Source organism: Hypomesus nipponensis, chromosome 10, assembly GCF_054491055.1.
Source record: "Hypomesus nipponensis isolate SF chromosome 10, ASM5449105v1, whole genome shotgun sequence".
Lineage (NCBI taxonomy): Eukaryota > Metazoa > Chordata > Actinopteri > Osmeriformes > Osmeridae > Hypomesus > Hypomesus nipponensis.
The window spans coordinates 16144523-16170000 of record NC_140370.1 but is presented as its reverse complement, the minus strand read 5'-3'; the positions used below and the strand labels follow the sequence as shown (position 1 = coordinate 16170000).

The 25478-nt window shown below is 47.8% G+C and overlaps 2 protein-coding genes across 3 annotated transcripts in view; both read left to right on the top strand.

The window, feature by feature from the left end:
* Positions 1–8398, top strand: part of LOC146271984 (solute carrier family 53 member 1) — a 15561-nt gene extending 7163 nt beyond the window's left edge. The window contains exons 3-15 of the mRNA XM_084708270.1: positions 2472–2573; positions 2685–2902; positions 3024–3173; positions 3427–3510; positions 3644–3725; positions 3840–4027; positions 4159–4338; positions 4645–4810; positions 5098–5292; positions 5701–5867; positions 6542–6681; positions 7132–7353; positions 7788–8398. Of these exons, the coding sequence (XP_084564396.1) occupies positions 2472–2573; positions 2685–2902; positions 3024–3173; positions 3427–3510; positions 3644–3725; positions 3840–4027; positions 4159–4338; positions 4645–4810; positions 5098–5292; positions 5701–5867; positions 6542–6681; positions 7132–7353; positions 7788–7842 (1949 nt within the window). The 3' untranslated portion in view covers positions 7843–8398. The remainder of the gene's footprint in view (positions 1–2471; positions 2574–2684; positions 2903–3023; positions 3174–3426; positions 3511–3643; positions 3726–3839; positions 4028–4158; positions 4339–4644; positions 4811–5097; positions 5293–5700; positions 5868–6541; positions 6682–7131; positions 7354–7787) is intronic.
* A 3778-nt stretch (positions 8399–12176) lies between these two features.
* Positions 12177–16118, top strand: ttpa (tocopherol (alpha) transfer protein). 2 transcript variants are annotated; one of them, XM_084708105.1, is made up of 5 exons: positions 12180–12522; positions 13297–13450; positions 14233–14426; positions 14568–14678; positions 14888–16118. In XM_084708105.1, the coding sequence occupies exons 1-5, from the start codon at positions 12322–12324 to the stop codon at positions 15101–15103; spliced, it is 876 nt and encodes a 291-aa protein (XP_084564231.1). In that variant the 5' UTR covers positions 12180–12321; the 3' UTR covers positions 15104–16118. The 2 variants fall into 2 exon arrangements, with proteins under 2 accessions (XP_084564230.1, XP_084564231.1); XM_084708104.1 differs by having other exon boundaries at positions 12177–12522; positions 14233–14678.
* Positions 16119–25478: the final 9360 nt, after the last annotated feature.

Genomic DNA, 25478 nt, shown 5'->3' with positions numbered 1-25478 from the left:
TTGTCTATCTCTGATTGGACGGGAGCTGCCCTCTCTGAACTCTGACTGCTGCTCTGCTACTGTAGAGAGATGATTGAGTACAGAGGAACAGGAGAGAGAAGGGTGTGTGTGTGTGTGTGTGTGTGTGTGTGTGTGTGTGTGTGTGTGTGTGTGTGTGTGTGTGTGTGTGTGTGTGTGTGTGTGTGTGTGTGTGTGTGTGTGTGTGTGTGTGTGTGTGTGTGTGTGTGTGGGGTGTAAATAGCTGTTATTCACCTGTCTGTGGCTGGGCAGGTGTGTGTGTGTGTGTGTTTGGGGTGGAGGCATCACGCAAGAGTTGAAGTCAGAGAAGGGTTTTGGACCAGGTCATTAACACACAGACATCCTGTCACTGAAGCAGGAGCCCAGCTGCCAGACACCCTGTGTAATCACAGTCCCCTTCACCCTCACCATCCTTATCATCATCATTAGACCATAATCATTATCATCACCGTGGCTGCCATTGTCCCTTCACAATCTGTGTCTGTGAGGTCATGTAGGATTGAAACCTCAGCCTTGTTTCACCAGTGTCATACAGCCTCTGGGATGTGGTCATTGAGTCAACACCTCGCCTCTCACGTGAGGCACCAGCCAATCGGGAGACTCCGCTAATCCGCCCCAGGAGGCTGTTACGGAGGCCATTCCGCTTTCTCATTGGTTGGTGTGCCAGCCCAGCGGTGTATTGATTGGTTCCAGAGTGTGTTGATTCTGGGGTGTTGCAGGGCCTGTTCTCTGTTCAGGAACGGTTCTCTGTCTCTCCCTCAGATCCGACTCTGAGGTGTGTGAGAGCCGAGACGGTTGTCAGGGGTCAGGGGTCAGGGGTCAGGGGTCAGGGCCTGTGGAACTGAGATTGGCTTCTTCATATCCCACAGACTGGAGGGAATGAAGACAAGCTCTCTCTGTCTCTGTCTCTCTGTCTCTGTCTCTCTCTCTCTGTCTCTGTCTCTCTCTCTCTGTCTCTGTCTCTGTCTCTGTCTCTCTCTCTGTCTCTCTCTCTCTGTCTCTGTCTCTCTCTCTCTGTCTCTCTCTCTGTCTCTCTCTCTGTCTCTCTCGCTGTCTCTGTCTCTCTCTCTTTCTCTCTCTCTCTCTCTCTGTCTGTCTGTCTGTCTCTCTCCCCCCCCCCTGTGTTTCCTGTTCCAGGGTTCTGTGATGATGATGTCACAGTGATCGCTGGGTCAGCAGAGACGGAACACTTAAGTCAGGAAGTGCTTACCTAGTCTCCAAGGAGACGTTTATATTGAAGCAGCACTATGGTCCCAAACCCTATCACTCTCTCACTCCCAGCCCTCCATCCAGCCCTCCCCCACCTCCCCTCTCCCCCACCTCCCCTCTCCCCCACCTCCCCTCTCCCCCACCTCCCCTCTCCCCCACCTCCCCTCTCCTCCTCCTCCCCTCTCCTCCTCCTTTCCACCTCGCCTCTCCTCCTCCTCCTCCTCTCCTCTCCCCCTCCTCTCCCCCTCCTCTCCCCCTCCTCCCTCTCTGACATCCTGTTGGAACCAGGACATGGCCTGCAGGCGTGTGTTTCTGGGGTGATTATAGCCATCCGCTCACCCATCCATCATCCTGCCTCTTATCCTCCCTCCCCCTCTCTCTCCCTCTCTGCCTCACTTCTCATCTCTCTCTCCCTCTCTGCCTCACTTCTCATCTCTCTCTCCCTCTCTGCCTCACTTCTCATCTCTCTCTCCCTCTCTGCCTCACTTCTCATCTCTCTCTCCCTCTCTGCCTCACTTCTCATCTCTCTCTCCTCTCCTTCCCCTCCCTCCACATGATGCCTGCCATGATGACTGTTCTAACCCCAAAACAACCCACACACACACACAGACACTCACTCACTCAAACATTCACCCATACACACACACACACTCACACATTCACTCATACACACACACATTCCAGCCCGGTTTGCTCGCTCCAACTGTCTCTGGGCGCGACAGGGCTGTGAGCACTGAGGACGCCTGGCCCTCGCCCTCCTGGGCTCCGACACCTCTGAACCTGGGAGGAGTCAGGCTGGAGGAGTCAGTACTAGGGGGTGAGGAGTCAGGCAGTAAGGAGAGGAGGGAGAGGAGAGGACTGAAGAAGAGGAAGGGTTATGAGTGAGCAAGGAGAAGCAGGACATTTTTAAACCTTAATGTGGTTACGTTGACTCAGAGAGACTAGACACTGACTCACATGCGTGAGTGTGTGTGTGTGTGTGTGTGTGTGTGTGTGTGAGAGAGAGAGAGAGAGCGAGCGAGAGAGAGAGAGAGAGTTTGTGAGAGTGTGTGTGTGTGTGAGAGAGAGAGAGAGCGAGCGAGAGAGTGTTTGTGAGAGAGTGTGTGTGTGTGTGTGTGTGTGACACTGTCCTTACCAGGCATCTGTTGCCCTCTCTCCAATAGCTCCCCCTGCTGTTGGACAGATGATGTTGCATGCTATGTTGTCTCACCATCTATATGTTCTCTCTCTATCTGTCCCTGTAGTCACAGATGAGGACACAGTGAAGAGGTACTATGCCAAGTTCGAGGAGAAGTTTTTCCAGACCTGTGAGAAGGAGCTGGCCAAGATCAACACCTTCTACTCAGGTACCCTCTACACCACAACACGCTACAGCGCTACAACGTACCATCTCTCTCTTTCTCTGTGTGCTTCACTCACTCTCGCCCCTCCCCCTGCCTCCCTCCCTCCCCCTGTAGAGAAGCTGGCTGAGGCCCAGCGGCGCTTCGCCACGCTGCAGAACGAGCTGCAGTCGTCGCTGGACGCGCAGAGGGAGAGCCACGCCCAGGGCCTGCGCCGCAGGAAGACCGTGTTCACCCTGTCGCAGCAGGAGCGCTGCAAGCACCGCAACATCAAGGACCTGCAGCTGGCCTTCTCCGAGTTCTACCTCAGCCTCATCCTGCTGCAGAACTACCAGGTGACTCCCTGACCCTTGACCTTTCACCTTTGAACCCCAAGCTTTCACCCCGAAACCATAGAGTTTTCACTCCTCCCCCTCTCCTCCTCCTCCCTACCCCTGTCGCCCCTCATCTGGTCAGAACTTAAACTTCACGGGCTTCCGGAAGATTCTGAAGAAGCATGACAAGATCCTGGAGACTCCTCGCGGGGCGGACTGGCGCGTGGTGCACGTGGAGGTGGCGCCCTTCTACACCTGCAAGAAGATCACCCAGATTATCTCTGAGACTGAGGTACACACACACTTACACTCACACTCGCATAGTTTAAGTAATTGAGTAATTATTGTTTTGCTGGGTTTAATTCCTTCCTCACTCTCTTTTACCCCCCCCCCCCTCCCTCTCTCTCTCCCTCCCTTCCCCCTCCCCTCTCCCTCCCCCCCCCTCCCTCTCTCCCTGCCTCACCCCTCCCTCTCTCCCCCCTCCCTCCCTCTCTCCTCCCCTCCCTCCCTCCCTCCCTCTCTCCCTGCCTCTCCCTCTCCCCCAGGCCCTGGTGACTACAGAGCTGGAGGGGGGAGACAGGCAGAAGGCCATGAAGAGGCTACGGGTGCCGCCTCTGGGAGCTGCACAGGTGACAAAGATACACATATACTCACACACACATGTTACGCACACACTTATACACACACAGAGAGATACACACACACAGTGATATATATATATGTGTGTGTGTGTGTGTGTGTGTGTGTGTGTGTGTGTCTCAGCCTGCCCCAGCATGGACTACCTTCAGAGTGGGGCTGTACTGTGGAGTCTTCCTGGTCCTCATAGTCACCGTGGTGATCACTGGTACGTAACACACACACACACACACACAGACACACAGTCCTACATACCTCCCATACAAACACCACAGCATTTCAGTGTTGATGTCTGTCTGTGTGTGTGTGTGTGTGTGTCCAGGTGCCGTGGTGATCAAGGACTCCAACGTATGGCCCCTGATCAGGATCTACCGCGGGGGCTTCCTGCTGGTGGAGTTCCTCTTCCTGCTGGGCATCAACACGTACGGCTGGCGGCAGGCCGGGGTCAACCACGTCCTCATCTTCGAGCTCAACCCCCGCAACAACCTCTCCCACCAGCACCTGTTTGAGGTCTGCATACACACACACACACACACATCTTGACTCTTTAGATTATAGCACAGCTGTGGGCAGCACACACACACACACACACAGAGAGGTCTTCACCCAGTAGATGACCCCCCCCCTCTCTCTGTCCTCAGATCGCGGGGCTGCTGGGGGTGCTGTGGTGTGTCAGCATCCTGTCCTGCCTCTTCAGCAGCTCCATCCTGGTGCCCATGCAGGCCAACCCCCTGGCCCTCTACGGCTTCTTCCTGCTCTTCCTCATCAACCCCTTCAAGACCTGCTACTACAAGTCCCGCTTCTGGCTGCTCAAGCTGCTGGTGAGCCTCACACACACACACACACACACGCATGCATGGTCACACACACACACATGCATGGTCACACACACACCTTCGGTCTCACACACAGCCTGGGGAAGCCAGAGGCTTCTGTGTTCAGACTGCGCGTGCTGTGAGAAAGGATTCTCTCTTGATTCATGGTTCTCAATTTCTCTCTCTCCTTCTCTCTCTCCTTCTCTCTCCCTCTCCCCCTCTCTCTCCCTCCACCTCTCTCTCCCCCCTCCCTCTCTCTCTCTCCCCCTCTTTCTCCCCCTCTCCCTCTCTCTCCCCCTCTCTCTCCCTCAGTTCCGTGTAGTGACAGCTCCGTTCCACCGTGTAGAGTTTGCAGACTTCTGGCTGGCTGACCAGCTGAACTCTCTGGTGGTGCTGCTGATGGACCTGGAGTACCTGGTGTGCTTCTACAGCCTGGAGCTCAACTGGACCCAGCAGAACGGCCTGATCAACAGCCCCGGTCAGACACACAGCCTCAAACACACACAGACACACACACCTGATCAACAGCCCCGGTCAGACACACAGCCTCAAACACACACAGACACACACACCTGATCAACAGCCCCGGTCAGACACACAGCCTCAAACACACACAATCTCAAACACACACAGTCTCAAACACACAGCCACACACACTAGGGGCGGGCAAACTGTATTCATAGGTACTGACATATTGTTGACATATTCTTTCGTGTTTGTGTGTGTGTGTGACCACACTATGTGTGGTGTGTGTGTGTCCTGCAGGTGGAGGTGTGTGTCACTCCTACTCCTATGGCGTGCGTGCGGTCATCCAGTGTCTGCCCGCCTGGTTCCGCTTCGTCCAGTGTTTGAGGCGTTACCGTGACACCAAGCGGGCGTTTCCTCACCTGGTCAACGCCGGAAAATACTCCACCACCTTCTTCGTGGTCACCTTCAAAGCTCTGTATAGCACTCACAAAGGTAGGCTGTCTACACACACACACACACACACAGACACACTCATTGTCTACACACACAAAGGTGCACATTCTCTTCACTGACAACTGACCTCTAGTGGTACACTTGGGTAATACAGGTGGGCCACCAAACCAATGAAAACTAAATTAATAAAATCTATTATAAATGTATTTTATAATTGAAATATGAATTCATTTCAATGTAAAATTCAGATCCCAAAAATTATATCCCCCCCAAAAAATTCAAGCTTCAGAAATTTAAATGGAACAAAATTCACGCAGCTCAAATTTGAATGGTGAAGTTCACATCCAGGACGGCTGGGCTACGCCATGTGTGACAGATGCCTCTTCTGACCTCTCACATTGACCTGTCAGTACGATGACTGACCTTTGACCTCCTGCCCCCCCCCAGCCCAAAAACACCCCGACACACAGATCTTCTTCTACATGCTGATTGGCTGTTCGGTGGTGAGCTCATGCTACACACTGGTGTGGGACCTGAAGATGGACTGGGGTCTGCTGGACCGCGGAGCCGGAGAGAACACCTTCCTCAGGGAGGAGATTGTCTACCCTCAGAAGGTACACACACACATACACACACAGAGAGACACACACAGAGACACACACACACACACACACAGAGAGAGAGAGACACACACAGAGACAAACACACACACACACACACAGAGAGAGAGAGACACACACAGAGACAAACACACACACACACACACAGAGAGACACACACAGAGACAAACACACACACACAGAGAGACACACACAGAGACAAACACACACACACACACACAGAGAGACACACACAGAGACAAACACACACACACAGAGAGACACACACAGAGACAAACACACACACACACCCAGAGAGAGAGAGAGACACACAGAGACAAACACACACACACACACAGAGAGAGAGAGAGAGAGACACACACAGAGACAAACACACACAGAGAGAGAGAGACACACACAGAGAAACACACACACACACACAGAGAGAGAGACACACACACACACAGAAACACACAGAGAGAGAGAGAGACACACACAGAGACAAACACACACACACACACAGAGAGAGAGACACACACACACAGAAACACACACACACAGAGACAAACACACACACACACAGAGAGAGAGAGACACACACACACAGAAACACACACAGTGGAGTTGTGTGTACTAAGTAGTTGCTGTAAGCCTAATGTGTGTGTGTGTGTGTGTGTGTGTGTGTCCAGGCGTACTACTACTGTGCCATCCTGGAGGATGTCCTGCTGAGGTTTGCCTGGGCCGTGCCCCTGTCCCTGAGCTCTGTGAGTGACGTCCCCTGGCTGGGGGACATGATGGCCACACTGCTGGCTCCTCTGGAGGTGTTCAGGTCTGCTCTATCTCTATCTCTCTCTCTCGCTCTCTCGCTTTCTCTCTCTCTCGCTCTGTCTCTCTCTCACTCGCTCTCTCTCTCTCTCTCTCACTCTCTCTCGCTTTCTCTCTCACACTCTCTCTCTCGCTCTCTCTCACACACACACATATATATATCACACATTCTGTATATAGACACCACACACTCACAGACACACACAAATATACTGTATATACACACACTTAGTCACAAACATGCCTACCACATACACACTGGTTTCCATTCAATATAAAGTTATCCACTCAAGCTGTAGCTAATGAAGCTGCCATCACTGACACAGCCTGTCCTTGTGATAACCTGCCTTTCTCCCTCTGACCCTCCCTCTTTCTCTCCCTCCCTCCCTCCCGCCATCCCTCCCTTCCTACATTCCTCTCCCCCTCTCTCTCCCTCATCCTCTCCCCCTCTCAGGCGTTTTGTGTGGAACTTCTTCCGCCTGGAGAACGAGCACTTGAATAACTGTGGAGAGTTCCGCGCGGTGCGGGACATCTCGGTGGCTCCCCTGAACGCAGACGACCAGACCCTGCTGGAGCAGATGATGGACCAGGAGGACGGCGTCCGCAACCGCCAGGGCAAGAAGAGCTGGAAGCGCTCTTACAGCATGTCGCTACGGCGACCCCGCCTCGCCTCGCAGTACGCACGCGCGCTCTGAAACACACACACACACCCACAAGCTTAAATACTCAACATACAGACATACATTCATACATATTACACTTCTACAATTTGTTTTCTCTCCCTTCTTTATCCTCTCCTCCTCCTCCACTCTCCTCCCCTCCCTTCTCCTCTCCTCCCCTCCCTTCTCCTCTCCTCCCATCCCTTCTCTCCGTCTCCTCCCCTCCCTTCTCCTCCCCTCCCTTCTCCTCTCTTCCCCTCCCTTCTCTCCGTCTCCTCCCCTCCCTTCTCCTCTCCTCCCCTCCCTTCTCTCCGTCTCCTCCCCTCCCTTCTCCTCCCCTCCCCTCCCTTCTCCTCTCCTCCCCTCCCTTCTTCTCTCCTCCCCTCCCTTCTCCTCTCCTCCCCTCCCTTCCCCTCTCCTCCCCTCCGTTCTCTCCCTCTCCTCTCTGCAGGTCAAAGACCCGGGACACCAAGGTTTTGATCGAGGACACGGATGATGACTCCTGACATCAGGCCAGACCCATCGCCTGGGTTCAGAATCTCTTCAAAGGGCCGCGCCCCTCTTAGGGCCACGCCCCACGCTTGTCAGCCTCTGATAGGCTGACAGATCCTTAAACCCTTGCCAGCTTGTCCAATCAGTCCATCACAGAGCTGCCTACATGCACCTTACATGCTTAGACACACACACACACACACACACAGCAACACACACACAGCAACACACACAGCAAACGCAGGGAAGTGAACTGATACGTAGAAGAGCGGAGAGAGAACACACTATGCCACACGCTGCATTCCACACACACTCTTTGTTTAGGGTTTTTTTTTTTTTTTTTTTACATTCAACTTTCAAGCCACTTTCTTTAGTTTAGTGCGGACAAACTCATGAATTGACGTTGTTGTGACAACGCCAGGGGGGGGGGGGGGCTCTGAGACGTGTAAATAGCAGAAACAAATAAACAAGCAGCAGTTTGGTTTCAACAGGCACGGCAGAAGTCCGACTGGTGGAAGAGGACTGTCGGCCTGTCTGTCTTTCTGACCGAACTGTCTCTTCTGATGATGATGATGATGATGATGATTAATACGATGATGAGGATGATGATGATGAGAAAGACGTTGTTGACGGGTCAGACGCCTGCTCCCTGTGATTGAGCTGGGAGAGGAAAACCTTCCTGAATGTACGTTGACGTGTTATTTATGACACAGAGAGAGAGAGATGACTGAAACGGATTCAAGGGTGCAATTATTTTGTATTTTTCCCCCAACTTCTGAAACGGTTGCTCTGTGTGCCTGCCAACGCTCCAAGGAGCTGACCTAGGATCTGCTGTACCCAGGCTGACTGCACCCGATCCTGACGCCCTACTACTTCCATAGCAGATCCTAGATCAGCTCTTCAGAGCTCCTCTTCCCTGGAATATGATTTTCACAAACCCTCAGGAGGCTCTGATTGGACGGTTCCCTCAACTCCTCCTCCTCTCTCCTCCCCCCTCTGCGCTTTCAACCAAAACAGTTTATCTGTTTTGCGTGTTTATGCCAAACGTTATTCTTTTGTTTTGGTTTTAAATGCGTTCGCTTGATGACATTCCTTCCTAAGCTGAGTTAGAGCTGTTTTTATTTTTGTTTTAATATCTTAAAATTATGATTTGCTCTTCTTAGAGTTCGCCAGATCAGTTCAACATTCGAGAGGTTGGAAGTCAGCAGGGTAGAGACATGAAGGAGGTTAACAAGTGAGCAATATGATCAAAGATAATAATTTATATATGCTATATTATTTTCTTGTGTGTGCTGAACTATGTGTTTAGATTTAATTACCTGTCCCGGATCTCCTCTTTGCCACAGCAGCCAATGCCTGTGAGGCTGATGCTGTGCACTGTGACAGGATTGGCCTCTTTGCCTGTTATACATCTTGACATCCTATACATTCTAATAATGACTTCCTGGGCCGGCCTAGTGCCCTATTTTTAAGGCGTGACATTTGGATGAAAGGTTTAGACGGCCCAAAAATCCTGTTAACAAATTCCTAAAAGCTCAAATAACCCCGGTGTCCTATGTAACAGAAACAGACATCCATAGCATTCCATGTAAATCTATTCATTTGATATTTTATTTTTAAATATATACACCATGTTACGTCCTATTCCTACTGCTTGATTGTGAAGGTAATCTTGACTCAGGCAGGGTCCTTCTGAATGTATCGCTTTGCTTATCGCTCTGGACCGCGCTCGTTCTGCGACATCGAGCCTTTTTTTCCGCGTCCCACATTTCGTCATAATAAAGAAGGCCAAAGCTCTGGGTTTACTCTGACAGGAGGATGCAGTATCCCTCCCTCCCTCCCTCCCTTCCTCCTCCCCCTCCCTCCCTCCCTCCCTCCCTCCCTCCCTCCCTCCCTCCCTCCCTCCCCTCCCTCCCTCCCTCCCTCCCTCCCTCCCTCCCTCCCTCCCTCCCCTGTCCATTATCAGTGCCACCTGAGGGTCACCCCACACACACCCCTTCTATAAGCAGCATGTACCTAGACAGGGCTGGATAACCCTGACCCCTGACCTCTGACCCCTCATGCTCACAGGGGTAAACCAACCGATTCCCTCTTCTTTGAAAGTGGATGCAAAAGCAGTTGGAGGAACAGTGTGTGTGGGATTGTGGGAAGCCTGACTGAACTTTGGTGTTTGTGAGGGGGGGGGGGGGGGGCTGGGGGGCGGCAGTTGTTTGACTGTCTTAATAATGTACTAGAGAACCAGGACTCTTCCAGGCTCCCCAGGACCGGAACTGCAGCTCTCTTTTCATGGCAGAACTATGAACTGTGTGTGTGGAGGGGCATTAGCCACGCCCAGCTGTGTTAGAGGCTTAGAGTGGGGGGGGGGGGGGGGGATCAGCAATAAGACCGTAGCCATGCTTGTTGTAGTTCACTAACTGTACCGATGCTGCCCAGCCATGGTAGACTGTGGAGCAGGACTGCAGGGTGTGCAAGACACAGTCCTTGTGTGTGTGTGTGTGTGTGTGTGTGTGTGTGTGTGTGTGTGTGTGTGTGTGTGTGTGTGTGTGTGTGTGTGTGTGTGTGTGTTGTAACACGTCACCAGGTGTGGGGTAAGTCTTCATTGACTTCAAACAATAAGTACATACAGGAAGTCACTTTTTTTTTTCTTTTTTTTTTATTATGAAGTGACCATGACTCTTCATCTGCTTACACTGAAGCATACCTGAATTGGAAATCGACGATAGATGACGATGGCAGATAATCAAAACGTGCCTCGTAACCTCGCAGACGAAGCCGTGAGATCGTTGTTGTAACTTTGCCCTTTCTGCCCCCCCCCCTCAACATGCCTGTAACATGTATGTAACATATGTAACATGTACTGTATGTGGTGATGCCCGCCTGTTGTAGCGGTCAGGATCAGAGTTCTCCACAGGTCTGGAGACAGGACTATTCTGGGTTGTAACGGACGATGGGCACAGATGAGGGACTTGTCCTTGTTTGATGCATTCCTGTATTATTCCTTGAGTCTCCCTCTAATTCCCTAACACACACACACACTCTGTAAATAGATATGCCTATTCCATATTCCACATACACTTTCCCTTCCAGATAATATGTGAAAAATACAGAAAGGGATCTCAAAGAAACCCGCCCCCTGTCTCCTTTCATTGGACTGTTGAGTCAAACCGAGCTGTCAGTCAAACAGGATCCTCCAATGGATATGGAAACTACTGTACCAAAAGCCTGGACCAAAACAAAGCTCATTTGAAATGTTACCAGAACTTTAGCTTGTTTTTCTTCCCACAAAAAACGATTGGATACTTGGATCAACTATCATCTAACTGAAGGACCCTGTCTGAACTTTGAACTCTGAACTCAAGTCAAGATGCGTGTTCCATGTCCTACAGTTCCATTTCCGGTTTGGGGATCGGATGTTGGCCGTTATGTGTGTTTATGTGCGTACCATTCTCCCTTGTAGCCCTGGGTTAAAGGTGAACCAGGTCCTCGAAGCTATCTTTATGTAGTGGCGTTTCTGTGCCACTAGAGGTGCTTTCCCCCATCTGCCTGTTACACTGTTTTTGAGTAAAAAGAGAAAAAAATTCTTATGGTCAAACATACCTTTTGTCGTGGCTCTTTATTGTACATCGTCTGCAATAGATACAAGATACAAAATACAAGCGAATAACGCCAAGATCTGGACTGTACATTTCGTCTGAAGTTGTGTGACGTGTCGTCCGCATAGCCTATTAAGGCCAGCAGATGGCGCTGTACCTGTTTTTCTTTTGCAGTGAGAATGGAGTGAATATTTTAAAGCTTGATTTGGCGTCTGAACTACTACGAGTCTCGACACATCACGATGACTTTAAAGCACAGTGTAATGATTTAGGGTTCCTAACAGCAACTTTAAGAATGTAGGGGTTCTAGCTGGACATTTTGAAATATGTCTGTTTCCCAGGAGAACATTGTTGCTTTTTGATAAGAGTTAATAATGTGTTTGTGACAGAAGCAATTCAACGATGACATGTTTTAATGTATGTGAAGCTTTTTATCCAAAGCGAATTATTCACAAAGTGCGTATACCGGAATAAGTGCAGCTGATGGTCAAGTTCTCAAAAAACAACAGTGAATAGCCTATTTCGTAGATGCAACCTGTGTCACGTTTTCTGTTGGGCACGTGTATGACACAATATGTATTTGATCCATTTGATCTCAATATTCAATTATAATTCACTCTTTGTGGTTAATGTATTTAGTCAACATGTTTATGTTAGGGGGAAATTGTCTGGCTTGGTTGTGGGCTCTGGATTGGAACCTGTTATTTATTGACGCACTTATAGTAGGATCAACTTTATACGTGCTTGTAGTGTCCCAGAGGTAGGAGTGCAAGCGGTAAACGAATGGGCTGCTCTGATTACTGCATCGAAGGAAATGTGTTCATTACCCCTTTGCGTAAACAGGCCGTGAAAGACTTTACTATTTAGTTTGGCAGATGTGAACTATGACTCAGAGCCGACATGAAGTCCCAAGAAGAGGCTGAATACGCGGGTGAACTTAATGATTTGCCCGAAGACTCAAACTTCGTCAAACCGTACTTTCTAAAGCTGCGGGAGAAGGCACAGAGAGAAATCGACCCGCTGCACGTTCTCGACTTTTCCGACGGCGTTTTAATTCGGTTTCTGAGAGCCAGAGATTTTGATATTGCGCTGTCACTGAAGGTGAGTATACTGATAAATGCTTAGGACGCAGTTGTTGCTCCGCTTTAAAACCTAAAAACTAAAAACGAAGACATTGAGTAGCCTACTTGGGATGGTGCCAACTTTGGACAATTCGATTGTCATTCGCTTGTTTATGTGTAGAAATTTCACGAGACTGGAAGAAGTTGTAAACCGATTCACGAACGTGCTTATAAGCTGATATATGTGCACGTTAGACAGCACCTTTTATTCTACCGTTATTTTAGTCCAAACTAGGTTATAGTCTATAGGTCTGTTACGTTTTCATGCGTGGCAGTGCCGTAACGACAGTTGTCATTGGTAGGCTATCTGAACCAATTAACAGCGCTTGTATGTTTTGACATCGGCCGGGTTTCCCAGACCGTGTAGAGCGCCATCATGTTCGCAGATATTAATCACTTGATAAGAGTTATCCTTCATGTGTGTTTCTCTACCACTATATCTTTGTGTCACACTGCTCACTCTCTGTCTCTCACCTTCTTCACCTTGCTCTCTCCATTTGCTCTCTCTTCATCTCTCCATTCTCCTCTCTCTCCCTCCCTTTTTAATCTCTCTCCATTCTCCTTCTCTCCTTCCTTCCCTGTCTCTCTCCATTTCTCAACTCTCCCATCTCTCAATAAACCCATCTCTCAATTCTCCCTCTCTCTTTTTTTCTCTCTCCCTTCTCTCTCCCTCTCTCTCCGCCTCTATATCTCTCTCCCCCCACCCCCTCTTTCCCCTCTCTCCATTCACCCTGCGTGTCTCTCGTCCCTGTAGCTGCTACTGAACTACCAGCGCTGGCGCAGGGAGTGTCCAGAGATCAGTGCCAACTTGCACCCCTCCTCTGTCCTGGGCCTGCTGCAGAACCACTACCACGGGGTGTTGGCCCACCGCGACCACAGCGGTAGCCGAGTGCTCATCTACAGGATAGGTCCGTATGCAGCGTTGGTAGTTGGCTAGTAATGTCTAGATCAGATGACTTCCACTATGTTATTATTGCAGGTTAGATTGCAGGAGTCGGGTGGCTGAGCGGTTAGGGAATCGGGCTAGTAATCAGAAGGTTGCCGGTTCGATTACCCGCTGTGCAAAAGGAAGTTGTGTCCTTGGGCAAGGCCCTTCACCCTACTTGCCTCGGGGGGAATGTCCCTGTACTTACTGTAAGTCGCTCTGGATAAGAGTGTCCGCTAAATGACTAAATGTAAATATGTAGGTCTCTACAGGATAGGTCCGTATGCAGAGTTGGTAGTTGGCTAGTAATGTCTAGATCAGATGCCTTCCACTCTGTTATGATTGCAGGTTAGATCTCTACAGGATCTCTGTATACAGTGGTGGTTGATTTAGTAATGTCTAGGTAAGATCTGTGGTTGTTTGGTAGTGTCTTCTAGGTGAATAGATGGCAGAACATCAATCTGTGGTTGATTACCTCATCTTGTGATATAATATGAGTATAGATCTGTGGTTGATTGGTGATGTCTGTGGTTGATTGGTGATGTCTTTTTCTCTGTGATAACATTGCAACATGGAGGGCTTGTACTCAGGTCTAAAGCATTTGACTGCAGATGAATAGTTGTTTGTGGGGGAGGGGGGGGGGAATTAAAACATCTGCTAAACGAAGAAGTTTAAAGTCAAACTGGTAACTTGGCCCTTGCTACAAGTGACCGCAGGTTCTATCTTCTGTCTCTGATCGAATCGGGTTGATGGTGTGTTCCTCAGGTCAGTGGAACCCCAAGGACTTCTCGGCCTACGAGGTGTTCCGCATCAGCCTCATCACCTCCGAGCTCATCGTCAGGGAGACAGAGACCCAGAGGTGCGGGGTGAAGGTCATCTTCGACCTGCAGGGCTGGTGCTTTGGACACGCCCTCCAGATCAACCCCTCCCTCGCCAAGAGGATCGCCTCCGTGCTCACCGTACGGACTGACGACCGTGATGATGATGACAACCATGATGATGATGACGACCATGATGACGATGAAGGCTTGGCTTTCTTTGTGTGGTTTTCTCTCTCACCTTGTCCTCACCTGTCCTCACTTGTTTCATCTCTTTCTCAGGACTCGTTTCCTCTCAAGGTGCGAGGCATCCACCTCATCAACGAGCCCATCTTCTTCCGTCCAGTCTTCACCATGCTCCGCCCCTTCCTGCCTGACAAGATCAAACAGAGAGTGAGTGAATGCTTCCTGTTCCTGTGAGGTTCCAGGATTGTAAGGGTCATGCTGTCCCTTTAGTCTGGAGACATTTTGGGACTGGCAAAGAGACAAAGGGACAAACCAATCCAACATTCAGGAAATGATAATAGTGTTGGTGCTAGCACTCACTTATTTCTTTCTTTCTGTGTCTCTCTCCCTCTCTCTCTCTCTCTCTCTACTCCCAGATCCACATGCATGGTGGCAGCTTCACAGATACCCTCTGCGACCACTTCCACTCAACCATCCTCCCCCCGGAGTTCGGAGGGGAGGGGCCTGCGATAGAGGAGGTGTGTCAGGAATGGACGAATCACATCCTGCGGTCCGAAGAGCTTCTCGCACAGCTCTCTGCCCACCCCGCCGAGGAGATGGTTGCCCCCGAGGATTGCCAGTCAGCTACGTAGACTGTGAACTACATGTCCCACAATGCATCTCACATGCCTGACCACGTCATGGAATATGAATAGAATGATGGCTGCAGATGAGTGGTAAATCAGCATTTTATTCCGGAACTTTTGGGAGCCACTGGAATTCCAGATCTAGAGTTCTGTTCTGCTTCCGATGTATCCTAAATCATACGAGAGCCGTATGTGATCCTATTTTTTCTTAACAATGTAGTTTTTGAGCCGAAAGCCGCAGAGGCTATAGACTACATATCGCAGAGTGCATCTCACTGACTGTGTATTCTATTCAGATCCTTTTTAGGCCGAAACCAAGCCAGATAGAATTCCTTCCAGCTTCTAAGCTGAAAGTCTCATTACATTTATTTTTGTATTAAAGGTAAGTATTTAACATACTGTTTAGAACATGGCCTCTATACAAGAAGACGGCACTGACTCTTCAACCTCCTCCCGAAGAATATTTCCCCTGTTTCCATTCCTCCATGACCACTAAAATGAACCAGGATGGTTTAGGTATATCCACCTGACTGTCCATACAATCAACATCAGTTAATTTGATATCCAACACTGATGAGATTCTAGAATGTCATGAATGACAATGTGGAATGTTTAGAGAGTTCTCAAAACTCTGATGTGTCTCTGAAGAAACAAGATGGAGGCTTCTGTTAGTCCATCTCTGTTCATGATTAGGCCACAGTCATGTGAAGACATACGTTTATCTGTAGCTGTGTTCATTACCGCAAAGTGTTGAAACTAGGACCAAGGCTAGAAACATGTTACGTGTCTTAAATACAATTTATATATTTTTTTCTTTTCATGTTTTTTAATTGTGTGAATGACAATATAGACCTAATGTTTAAATGTCAATACTGGTTTTATAATTGTTTCGTTTTGCCTGCTTGCACCTTGGAACTTCATTGACAATCCCAAAAGTGTCTCAAGCCTCTTGGCTGTGTTCTGTTAGCTCTCCTCATCATCCTCTCTGTCAGACAGTCAATAAAGTCCAACAGTCAACTGAGTAGTGTTAGGAATGATAACACACATTACACAACTAAAACAACAGCAGCTTGCTTCTATTTGGCTTAACCCTTGTGCTGCCTTCGGGTCACATGACCAAAAGGTTCATAACGAACCATCGTTGTGTTTACCCAATATAAAGGCAAATAAAAATAATTGTATTTTAACCTTCGCAATGTGGGGGGTCTGAGACAGCCCAACAGTTAAAAGAAAATGCTTCACTTTGTTTTTGTATGTGGTAAAATTGTCGCAAACGAAGGTGGGTCACAATGACTGATGGGTCAGAATGACCCGAGGAGAACACAAGGGTTAAATTAGACTTCACAGTACTCTTTCCCTGTCTCTCTCTCTCTCTTTCCTTCCCTATCCCTTTATTTATCTATTTCTCACCCTTCGTCCCTGTCTCTCTCTCTCCCTCTCTCCCCCTCCTGGACCTTTAGCCTTGTTCCCAGTCAGTAAACATTGAAGGAGTGGCACCTTTCCCTCAGTCAATATTTATGATCCACTATTTTAACCATACAAGGCCCAAATGAGACCCATCAGATCTGTGGATCACTGTCTCATTTGAAATACCTTTACGTTTCACACAATGCAGATATTGTGCAGTGACATCACATCAGAATGATTGCAGAACAATTAGAATGATTGGTTTTGAATGTTCCTCTTGTCTGTACATGTTCTAGTGTTGACAACTGGAAATGTATGTTGACACACTGCAGTGACGAGTGATTCTGTTCTGTGGAAATTTGAAGAATTGGCAGGAAGTTGCATAAGCTTACACATGCTTTTGTGATCTTATTTAATGTTCGTTTTCAAAGGATGTGTCATTTCGTTTTTTTGTATACGGGGGTTGTTACAAAGTTAAATGTATTAACAATTTGAACGAACTGTTACGGAATAATTTAAGCACTATCTGAACTATTAATATATTTTCACATTTGCGCTCATTTCCTAATCCGTCCCAATGTACGTAAGGAAAAATGTTTTCCCCCTTCCATGTAGCCTATTGTCTGTTGTGCTTTTTTCCAGTTATCAGCCAACTAAAAACAGGTAAAATAAATAAACAAATGCATTTCCTCAAGTGGGTTTCTCACACGCATGATCAAAAGCACAATCAGGAGATGCATGTTAGATTGCGTGTTGCACGGGCGATTGAGGAAGTTTCAGGATGGATAAACTGTATACGCGTACCAGGCTTCCTTAATGTGTCTGCTTGTGACAGTGTCTCCGCCTAGTGGGCGAAATGAGTGAAGACATGAACCAACCCTAGATAATAAGCCCTCTTTTAAATAAACCCCTATCCAACAGTCACGCAAGGCTAAATCAAAGTTCGCCTCTTTTTGCCCCAGTAATAAAAACATTCCACGAAAATGTGTTTAATTGCCCTTTAAAGGTGTGTATCACAGGTAACGGTTGTGTATGATAATTGGCCACGCCCATTTTATAACCCATTTTGAGCAAGCCTCAAAACCAAGATGCCTGAAATATCCTTCACTTAACGGCTACCGATAAGGTTCAAATTGACGCGTTTCGTCACACTATAAAGGCTACTAAGAAACGCGGTGCAATGCTGTTTATCTGATTGATCCTTTGCACATTTCTTTCACATGCTTAGTCACGGAGACTTTAAAAAATAACCGTATTGACACGCTGCCAAATCAGCAGAACTAGGTCAAATATTTAGAGTACTGGAAGAGCACTTTATTCATACTGCCAGAATGTTACAACCGGTGGCACCCATCCAAAAACTCATAAGTGTTAACCAAAACAAGCACACCTGAAGTAGATCTATCAAATACACTGTAGGATTATGGCGGAGAAACAGGCCTACGTCTTCTAACCACATACTTGCTGCTTAGAGTTGCCTTGGCAGCAGAATGAAAGCTGTCAATCAAACCAGGTTTTATAACCTGCACCACCAAGCCGTGTCAAGGCCAGCGTGTGATCATGAGAAACATACACCACGTATTGACTGACGTAACACGCAGGTGTGGTGTTCACATGTTCAGCGACACACTTTTAAAGTGTGCCATAGACCATGTGCGTTGGATAAAAGATTCCGCTTTAAGAATTAGTTGGACTTTATGAGTAGCAATAATAGGCTACATTTATAAAAATCAAAAATCAAAAATAGACAGTAAATGGTTTACGCACATAAAACATTCGAAACATTACAGATGACAGATTTTATTATTTTTCAGTTTATTATAAAGTTTTTATTTATTTGTTATTCTTGCGGATGTTTCTATACAGCAGCTTGTTTTTAGAACGTAGACGTGTGCGTCCGCGCTGATCACCACCTGCAACCCTGACCATTACACTAAAGTTTAGCGTAAAACATGATCCACGACATTCCATCTGCCCTACATTCTATCAACCTTAGTTATCGCAGTTCCGTGGCTCCTATAGTTAATGAGTTACAAAGACTAGTTAAATGTAAACTATGTGTACAATGCTGACTGTCCCATTTATAGAGACAGGGTGCTTTAACCTGCCGAGCCACTAGGGGGAGCTGATGAGACATTTCTCTGACAGAACAGGAAAGAGGATGAGAGGAGGGAAAGTGGGAAAGAAGAAAAGAGAGGATGAGAAGGGGTGTGTATATCACACACACACACACACACACACACACACGCACATTCCATCCAGGTGATTAGGTCAACTCCTCCGTCACCACCTACCCCCACCTCCTCCCACCAGTATAGACCTCCCCAAGGGGGGGGCTATATGACGTGACCAGGTCTCAAACCTGGGCCCTTTGTTCCCTCAATAGTCTCTCTCATTTCTCACTCATACAGCAGGAGACAACACACACACACACAAACACACACACAAACACACACACTCAGTTACCTACTAACCAACCTCCTCACCCCAACCAACATTCCTGGTTGACCACACATCAAGGTCCTATTTACCACTCACACCACATATAGGTACATGGAGAGAGGGAGAGACAGAGAGAGAAACAGACAGAGACAGAGATCGATCTGCACTTAATTCACATACCTTCATGATAATACCTAACCCTAACCCTACCCTGTCTAACCTCTGACCCCAAATAAGCCCCCCCCCCCCCCCCCCTGCCCCCCAGCGTACCTCCTCCAACCCTCCCCCAGAGACGGGAGCAGAGATGTCTGTGAACTGAGAAGTTGTTTGGACAAGCAGAGCAGCAAATGGCCCGGACATAGTGAACTCCTTGGGCCGGTGGGGGCTATCATTATCAGTGAACCCCTTTGTGTTCCGAGGATTAGCGTGAAGGTGCCAAAGGGCATTAACTACCGATGCTCAACTCACGTACTCGATATGCTCTTTTTTATGCATTTAAATCCTGGTAAACTCACTCCCTCTGTCACTCACCTCAAAGATGGGTTGAGTATCTGTGATTTCCGGACTGAAAATAAATGTCTACCTCTTTCATTGACTTGATGTTAAGTTGAATGATTAGTTTATGTGGGTCAAACAGCCTACTGTTTAGGAATTAGGCAAGTTGGGGGAATTGCCCAAATCTTTCCGAAAATGTGTTTGGAATCCATGAAAAAATTAGGGAAAACGAAATCACAGCAATACATATCAGAATAGTCGAGGAACCGACTTCCAAACAGCTTTAGTTTCATTCGAGGAGAGCCAATACGTTTAGAAGTCTCCCCGCCTTGCCCTAAGGATGATGTGGACTTATGCTGGGAGGGGGAGGGGCACAATGTATGGCCACGCACCCCCGGTCAACACACTGAGCTGTAGCCTAGTTTGGAGAAATACGTCTTTCAACGGACAACAATATATTTTCCAATCGAACCTGTGGGGAATCTCTGTCAAAATAAATGTTGAAGGGCATGTTGAATGTTAGTGGTAACATTTTAAATATTGTGCTTCGCGCGAATATTGTGCAATCTGACTCGAAATAACACCATTAACACTGTCCTCGCGGTGCCAGATAAAAGGAACGCCACTGCTGAGACAGTGCGCACGCGATTATTGACATGAAAGCTCCTGTCTGCGTGCGTGCTTGTGACTGCGGTCGGCTCTGTCTGTTTTTGAAACTGCAGAAAGTGAGAGTTTTGCATGAACGACACTTAGGCCTACTACATGCCTGGATAATATCGTGCCAACCGTAGTGATATGGAGATCCAGAGTGCTTTAAACCCCAGTTATAACAGCACAAAGACTAGTAGATAAGACGGGTTATGTAATAAAGAGCTATTACAGTACTGTGAAAATACATTGTGTTCTCGCGATGCATGGAGCTTCCATCTTGCCACGTTCAAGTACGGGATGAACGAGGCGGTTCTAACCTGCGGATATCCACACGATTGAATAAGACAACCACATCTGAAATACTATTGGCCGAAATTTTTCTTTTTCTCCGCCCACATTGTGTTGGGATTGCCAGCACTGGCGGAGAGCGCAGTCACTCAAAAGTGGACGGGGTTGCTATGGGCTTCGGTTTATGAGGGCAGAGAGATTTGATTTCTACTGGGCCACCTTTAGTTCTAGAAATAGAGAGTGAAGCTCGCTCATATTAACCATACACGTTTCTACTTAAATTCCAGCAACTCGCGTGTAACCATGGCCCCGAAAAGAGCCGCAAGAGCACACATCAAGAAAGGTATTTTTTAATCTAATTTTGTATAAATGTAGGTTACAGTAATGGATGAGATGCATTGAAACCTTCAGTAGCCTACTGCAGGAGGCCTTTCTAAGTTAATCGAGCGTCAAGCTATTTTATTGATGCCATTCCGTCACAACTATGTGGGCATTCACTATAACAAATAGTCAGAAACGTGCGTGTACAACACTAGCAACTGCGATCTTGCTGTGGCCTTAATTTAACGTTGTATCTACTGCAGGCGCAATGACTCTTTGTATCACGGGCGCCTAGCCTACTACATTGTATGACGACTTGATTTCAAGTCTACATTGTTTCAATTGTTGCAAGCGGCGACAACATCGTTCAGCTACTGGTGATTCCCAGTTGTGCATTTATACCGAGCCGATTGAGAGCTGTGAGGGTCCTTTTGTTACGAATTACAGTTAGAAACCGCTCCTTGCATTTAAATCAAGGATGCACGGCCAATGAGGGCTTTATTTTAGGGCTAATAGTCGAGGCCTCCCGTCTTAGTCAGCTGTGTAGGCTATAGGCTAGATCTTGACGCCGCCAGGCAAACGTATTCGACTGGTATTAAGCATGAGTCTTAGACTACTGGGGGGGCATCGTAGTGTCCCCTTTTACTTTTCGGTCACTTCTGCAAATGCTCACGTGTCCATAAAGCTAAGACGTGGGAGGGGTTACACGTGGCTCCCATAGTCGCCGTTTCAACCCCAAACCCCCTGCGGTTTGTAATTATGTGGAACCCCACTTTTTGCCATGGCGAAATGGCGCAGGGCTACTCCTTTCCCAGTAGAGTTAATTGGTTGAAATAACACGACGGCAACTTGCTCGAAACTTTGTTAGCGTGCGCACTAATGCAAGCTACATGGAAAAAAGGGGCGCGCACTTCTCTCGAAGTCTACGGGGGCATGCCAAATGTATGCCCCTCGCACTGTAACACCAGTTGTAGAATGACACGTGTCTTTTAGAATGTACACGAACTTCATGTATGTTCGCCGTGTGATGGCCATAGGGTAGAAATATGTACAAATATGCGCTATCTAGGTTTAGGCCTTGCTACATCTTATCTCAGTCAGGTTAGCCCCAAGGTCTTTTAGCCACTCCTCCGGAGACCCGAGTAAACGAGGAGAGAATAGGTTAATGTATACAACCAAATAATCAAAGTTCTAGTTCACATTTAAATAGTTTTTGTCCTAGGCTTTAATCTTAAAACCTTCGTGGTTGTAACATGAACATCAAATAGCAACTCTCAGTGCTCAACTTTTGAACGAAGCTCCATAGCTCAGAAAAGACTCTGATGCGCTATTACGAATAAATGCATTAAGTTAATTTGTGTTTCAGTAGGCTATTATCTACGGAAGTGCAGTAAATTGCATGTTGGGCACAACCAAACTACGTTTCCAAACAAGGAAAAAAAACCATCTGGAACATTATGTACGGATCTTATCGTGGGTTTCACAACTCGTGGCTCCTCCCCGTACATGTATGTTTGACCGTTGTTCAGGGTCCCGACTTCAGCAAGTGAAACGTTAACAAAATTGTAGATAGAACAGAAAAAAACGCACGTAACTTAGTATTCCCACTTTCATTATGACCATCTAATGACACGTGCGTTACCTTGCTCCCAAATAATACTATTAATTCGCGGAAATAGGAAAGTCACTGTAAAGCCAGAAGAGACGGCTGTTTTTGAATGTTCAGTGGTGACAGAAACGTAGAACAGGTGTAGGCAACCCATTCTAGGCATAATAAAATGCGGATAGCCGTTTCACTGTCACCTAGATCCATTGTGATCAGTGGACACACGCATGTTTCCTTCGGCTGGTTGCCTTCTACATCATCACCATGAATCACCAATGAGATAGCTCTCAACTGAGTTTGACAATGTTTTTTTTTTTTTTTTTTTTTTTTTTTTACATACGTTGAGTTTCCCTGTGACTGTTATAATACCTGTGTTACTGTGTCACGATTTAAAGGATGACCCCACCCCCTCCCTCCTCCTAGGCCTCCTCCTCTTCCTCCTAGGGTCTCCTGACAAGGCCAGAGGAAGGCCACAGACCTGGTAAAGACAGCACCTGCTTGCTCAGGGCTGGTGTGTGCTGTGACAGTGTGTTACATTGCAGTGACCCCCCTCGTCCCAAACTAAACACTGCTCCTTGCTCTTACTTTGTATAACTTTGCATGGTTAATGTGTTCTGGTGAGTTGAAGGCCGGTGGCAACTCTGTAGAAAAGTCTGCTGCTACATTTGACTTGGACTGGTTTTATGCACTCTGAGTGGTTTTTGATTATTGTTTATTTTTTAAACAACGTGTGTGTGTGTGACAGAACGGCGATGTTGAGTCGCAGCGATCCTTCAGCTTCTCCCCAGGCCCAGACCCCTGTGTTGTGCGTCGCTGTTTCTGGTTTGCCGTGTACTTTCCTCGAGTGCTGTTTAAAGACTGTCTGGGAGCTGAAGTCCTCCTGGAATGGCTGTGTTGTGTGTTTGTGTACAATGAAGGCAGGCACATTAGTATTTGTTTACTATGGAACCCAGAGAGGAAGATATCGCAGTGTTGCGTGTCTGTGCCAGAGACACTAAGAGAATGAGGATGTGTGTGTGTGTGTGGTCGAAGCGGGCAGCCACTTTGCTTCTGTCCCAGAGACTGTATATAAGCAGGCCTATAGGGTACACTGACCACTGTACTGCAGGAGAGACTGCCAGGGGCTTAGAAAGACTTGAGTTAAAAGGTGTGGGGGGCTTCTGGTGAGGTAAAGTAGGGTTGATGGGGAGGGTGACAGAGGGAAGGGTGGGATAGGAAACTAAAAGATTGTGTCCTCTGTGTTCCACAGAGTCTCAAAGCGACACAAAGGTGTGTGTGTGTGTGTGCGTTTGAGGTGTGTGTGTATGTGTGCGTTTGAGGTGTGTGTGTATGTGTGCGTTTGAGGCGTGTGCATGTATGAAAGGGACAAGAGCAGAGAGAAAGGAGAGGGAGTGTGTCAGCCATAGACATTCCCCTGGAAACTTATGTAAGCTGAAACCCTGAACAATGTGTACTTGCAAACGACTCCTGCAAGGGAAGACTGAGAGACAGTGAGAGAGAGAGAGAGAGAGAGAGAGAGAGAGAGAGAGAGAAAAGAGTTTAGAGTGGAAACACTTTAAAAAGAAAGTCCTCTACCGGTGTCTTGTAATCTACCCCTGGACGACCATCACACGATCATCACAGAGTTACGGTGCGTTTGTTTTGTGGGGGTGATCGGGGAGGGGGTGGACTGTTTTTCTGTGAGCGTGGGGGAGCATGATAGATGCAGTGTTGTAAAGTTCTTGTAGAATCAGTGAATGGCTGTACATGTTATGTGTGTGTCTGTGTGTTAGATGTATAGTGCGTAGACAGTGGTGGTCTTGTGATACAAGCCAAAGGGTGAATGGGAATGAGGGTTTTGTTTCATTTAACAACTTTAAATGAACAAAAAAAAATGGAAAAAAAACTTTAACAACTCTACATTTTTACTGGATTTTTACTTTGTGATAAGTGCTGAGTCAGCAATATGGTGTCTCCCTTTTATTTGAATCCCTTCCCCTCTCATGATGTGAATGTGTCTGTTTCATCGGGCTGCGGTGGAACCCTAGCTGGCTAACTCGCTCTTCCTGCTCTATTACTTACTGTTGCCTACGGCGACGGGAAGGCCCAGGCTGCGCCCTCCATCAATATCTCCTCCTGTCAGCTATGATCTGTCATCGAGCACTCGACAGACAACCAGTTTCATTTCAGCACAAACAGGTCAAGCTTCTAGGTGTGTTTAGACATAGTTCACGTTGACGCAGCGGGTGTTAAGATGTTATAATATTGGCTACTCATTGCAGAATACCCCCTGCTGCGATTTCATTCATGGATGATGAGCCAGAGATTAGCGAGGTAAACAGACGTGTCCATGGAGGGCGTTGGCAGTGAGACAGGGATTGTTGTTACAGTAGGACGGGATCCAGCCAGAGAGAATCCGAATGTGTTTTTCTTGCATCCAAGGATGGTGTTCCTCTGCTGGGCCTGGTCACAGTTTGTGTTTATGTGCTGGTATTTTGAACGAGCAACTTCCAGCTCACTGAAACGCACGCCACAGCACACACACACACACACACGTGAGCAGTCTAAACCAGCCATTTAAGGTCAATGCCAGTTCCTGTCCCTGTCCAGCCAAGGCTATGATATGTGCCAGGGTCTCTCTCCTCCTCTCTGTCTCTCTCTGTCTCTGTCTCTAACTCTCTCTTCCCCTCCCTTTCCCTGTCTTTCTCTCTTTTCTCTATCCCTACTCACATCTTTCTTCCCTCCTTCTCTCTCACTATTTTTCTGTTCCTGTCTGATTATGTTCACATATTCCTGTAGTCTGAGGACAACACAAGTGCCTATTAGGGAGGTAGGGTTTAGGAGGTAGGGGCTAGGATTTAAGAGTTAGGTGCTAGGGTTTAGGAGGTAGGGTTTAGGCGGTAGGGGCTAGGATTTAGGAGGTAGGGTTTAGGAGGTAGGGGCTAGGATGTAGGAGGTATGGTCTAGGATTTAGGAGATAGGATTTAGGAGGTAGGGGCTAGGATTTAGGAGGTAGGGCCTAGGATTTAGGAGGTAGGGTTTAAGAGGTAGGGGCTAGGATTTAGGAGGTAGGGTTTAGGAGGTAGGGGCTAGGGTTTAGGAGGTAGGGTTTCGGAGGTAGGGGCTAGGGTTTAGGAGTTAGGGTTTAGGAGGTAGGGGCTAGGGTTTAGGAGGTAAGTTTCTATCTCTCTG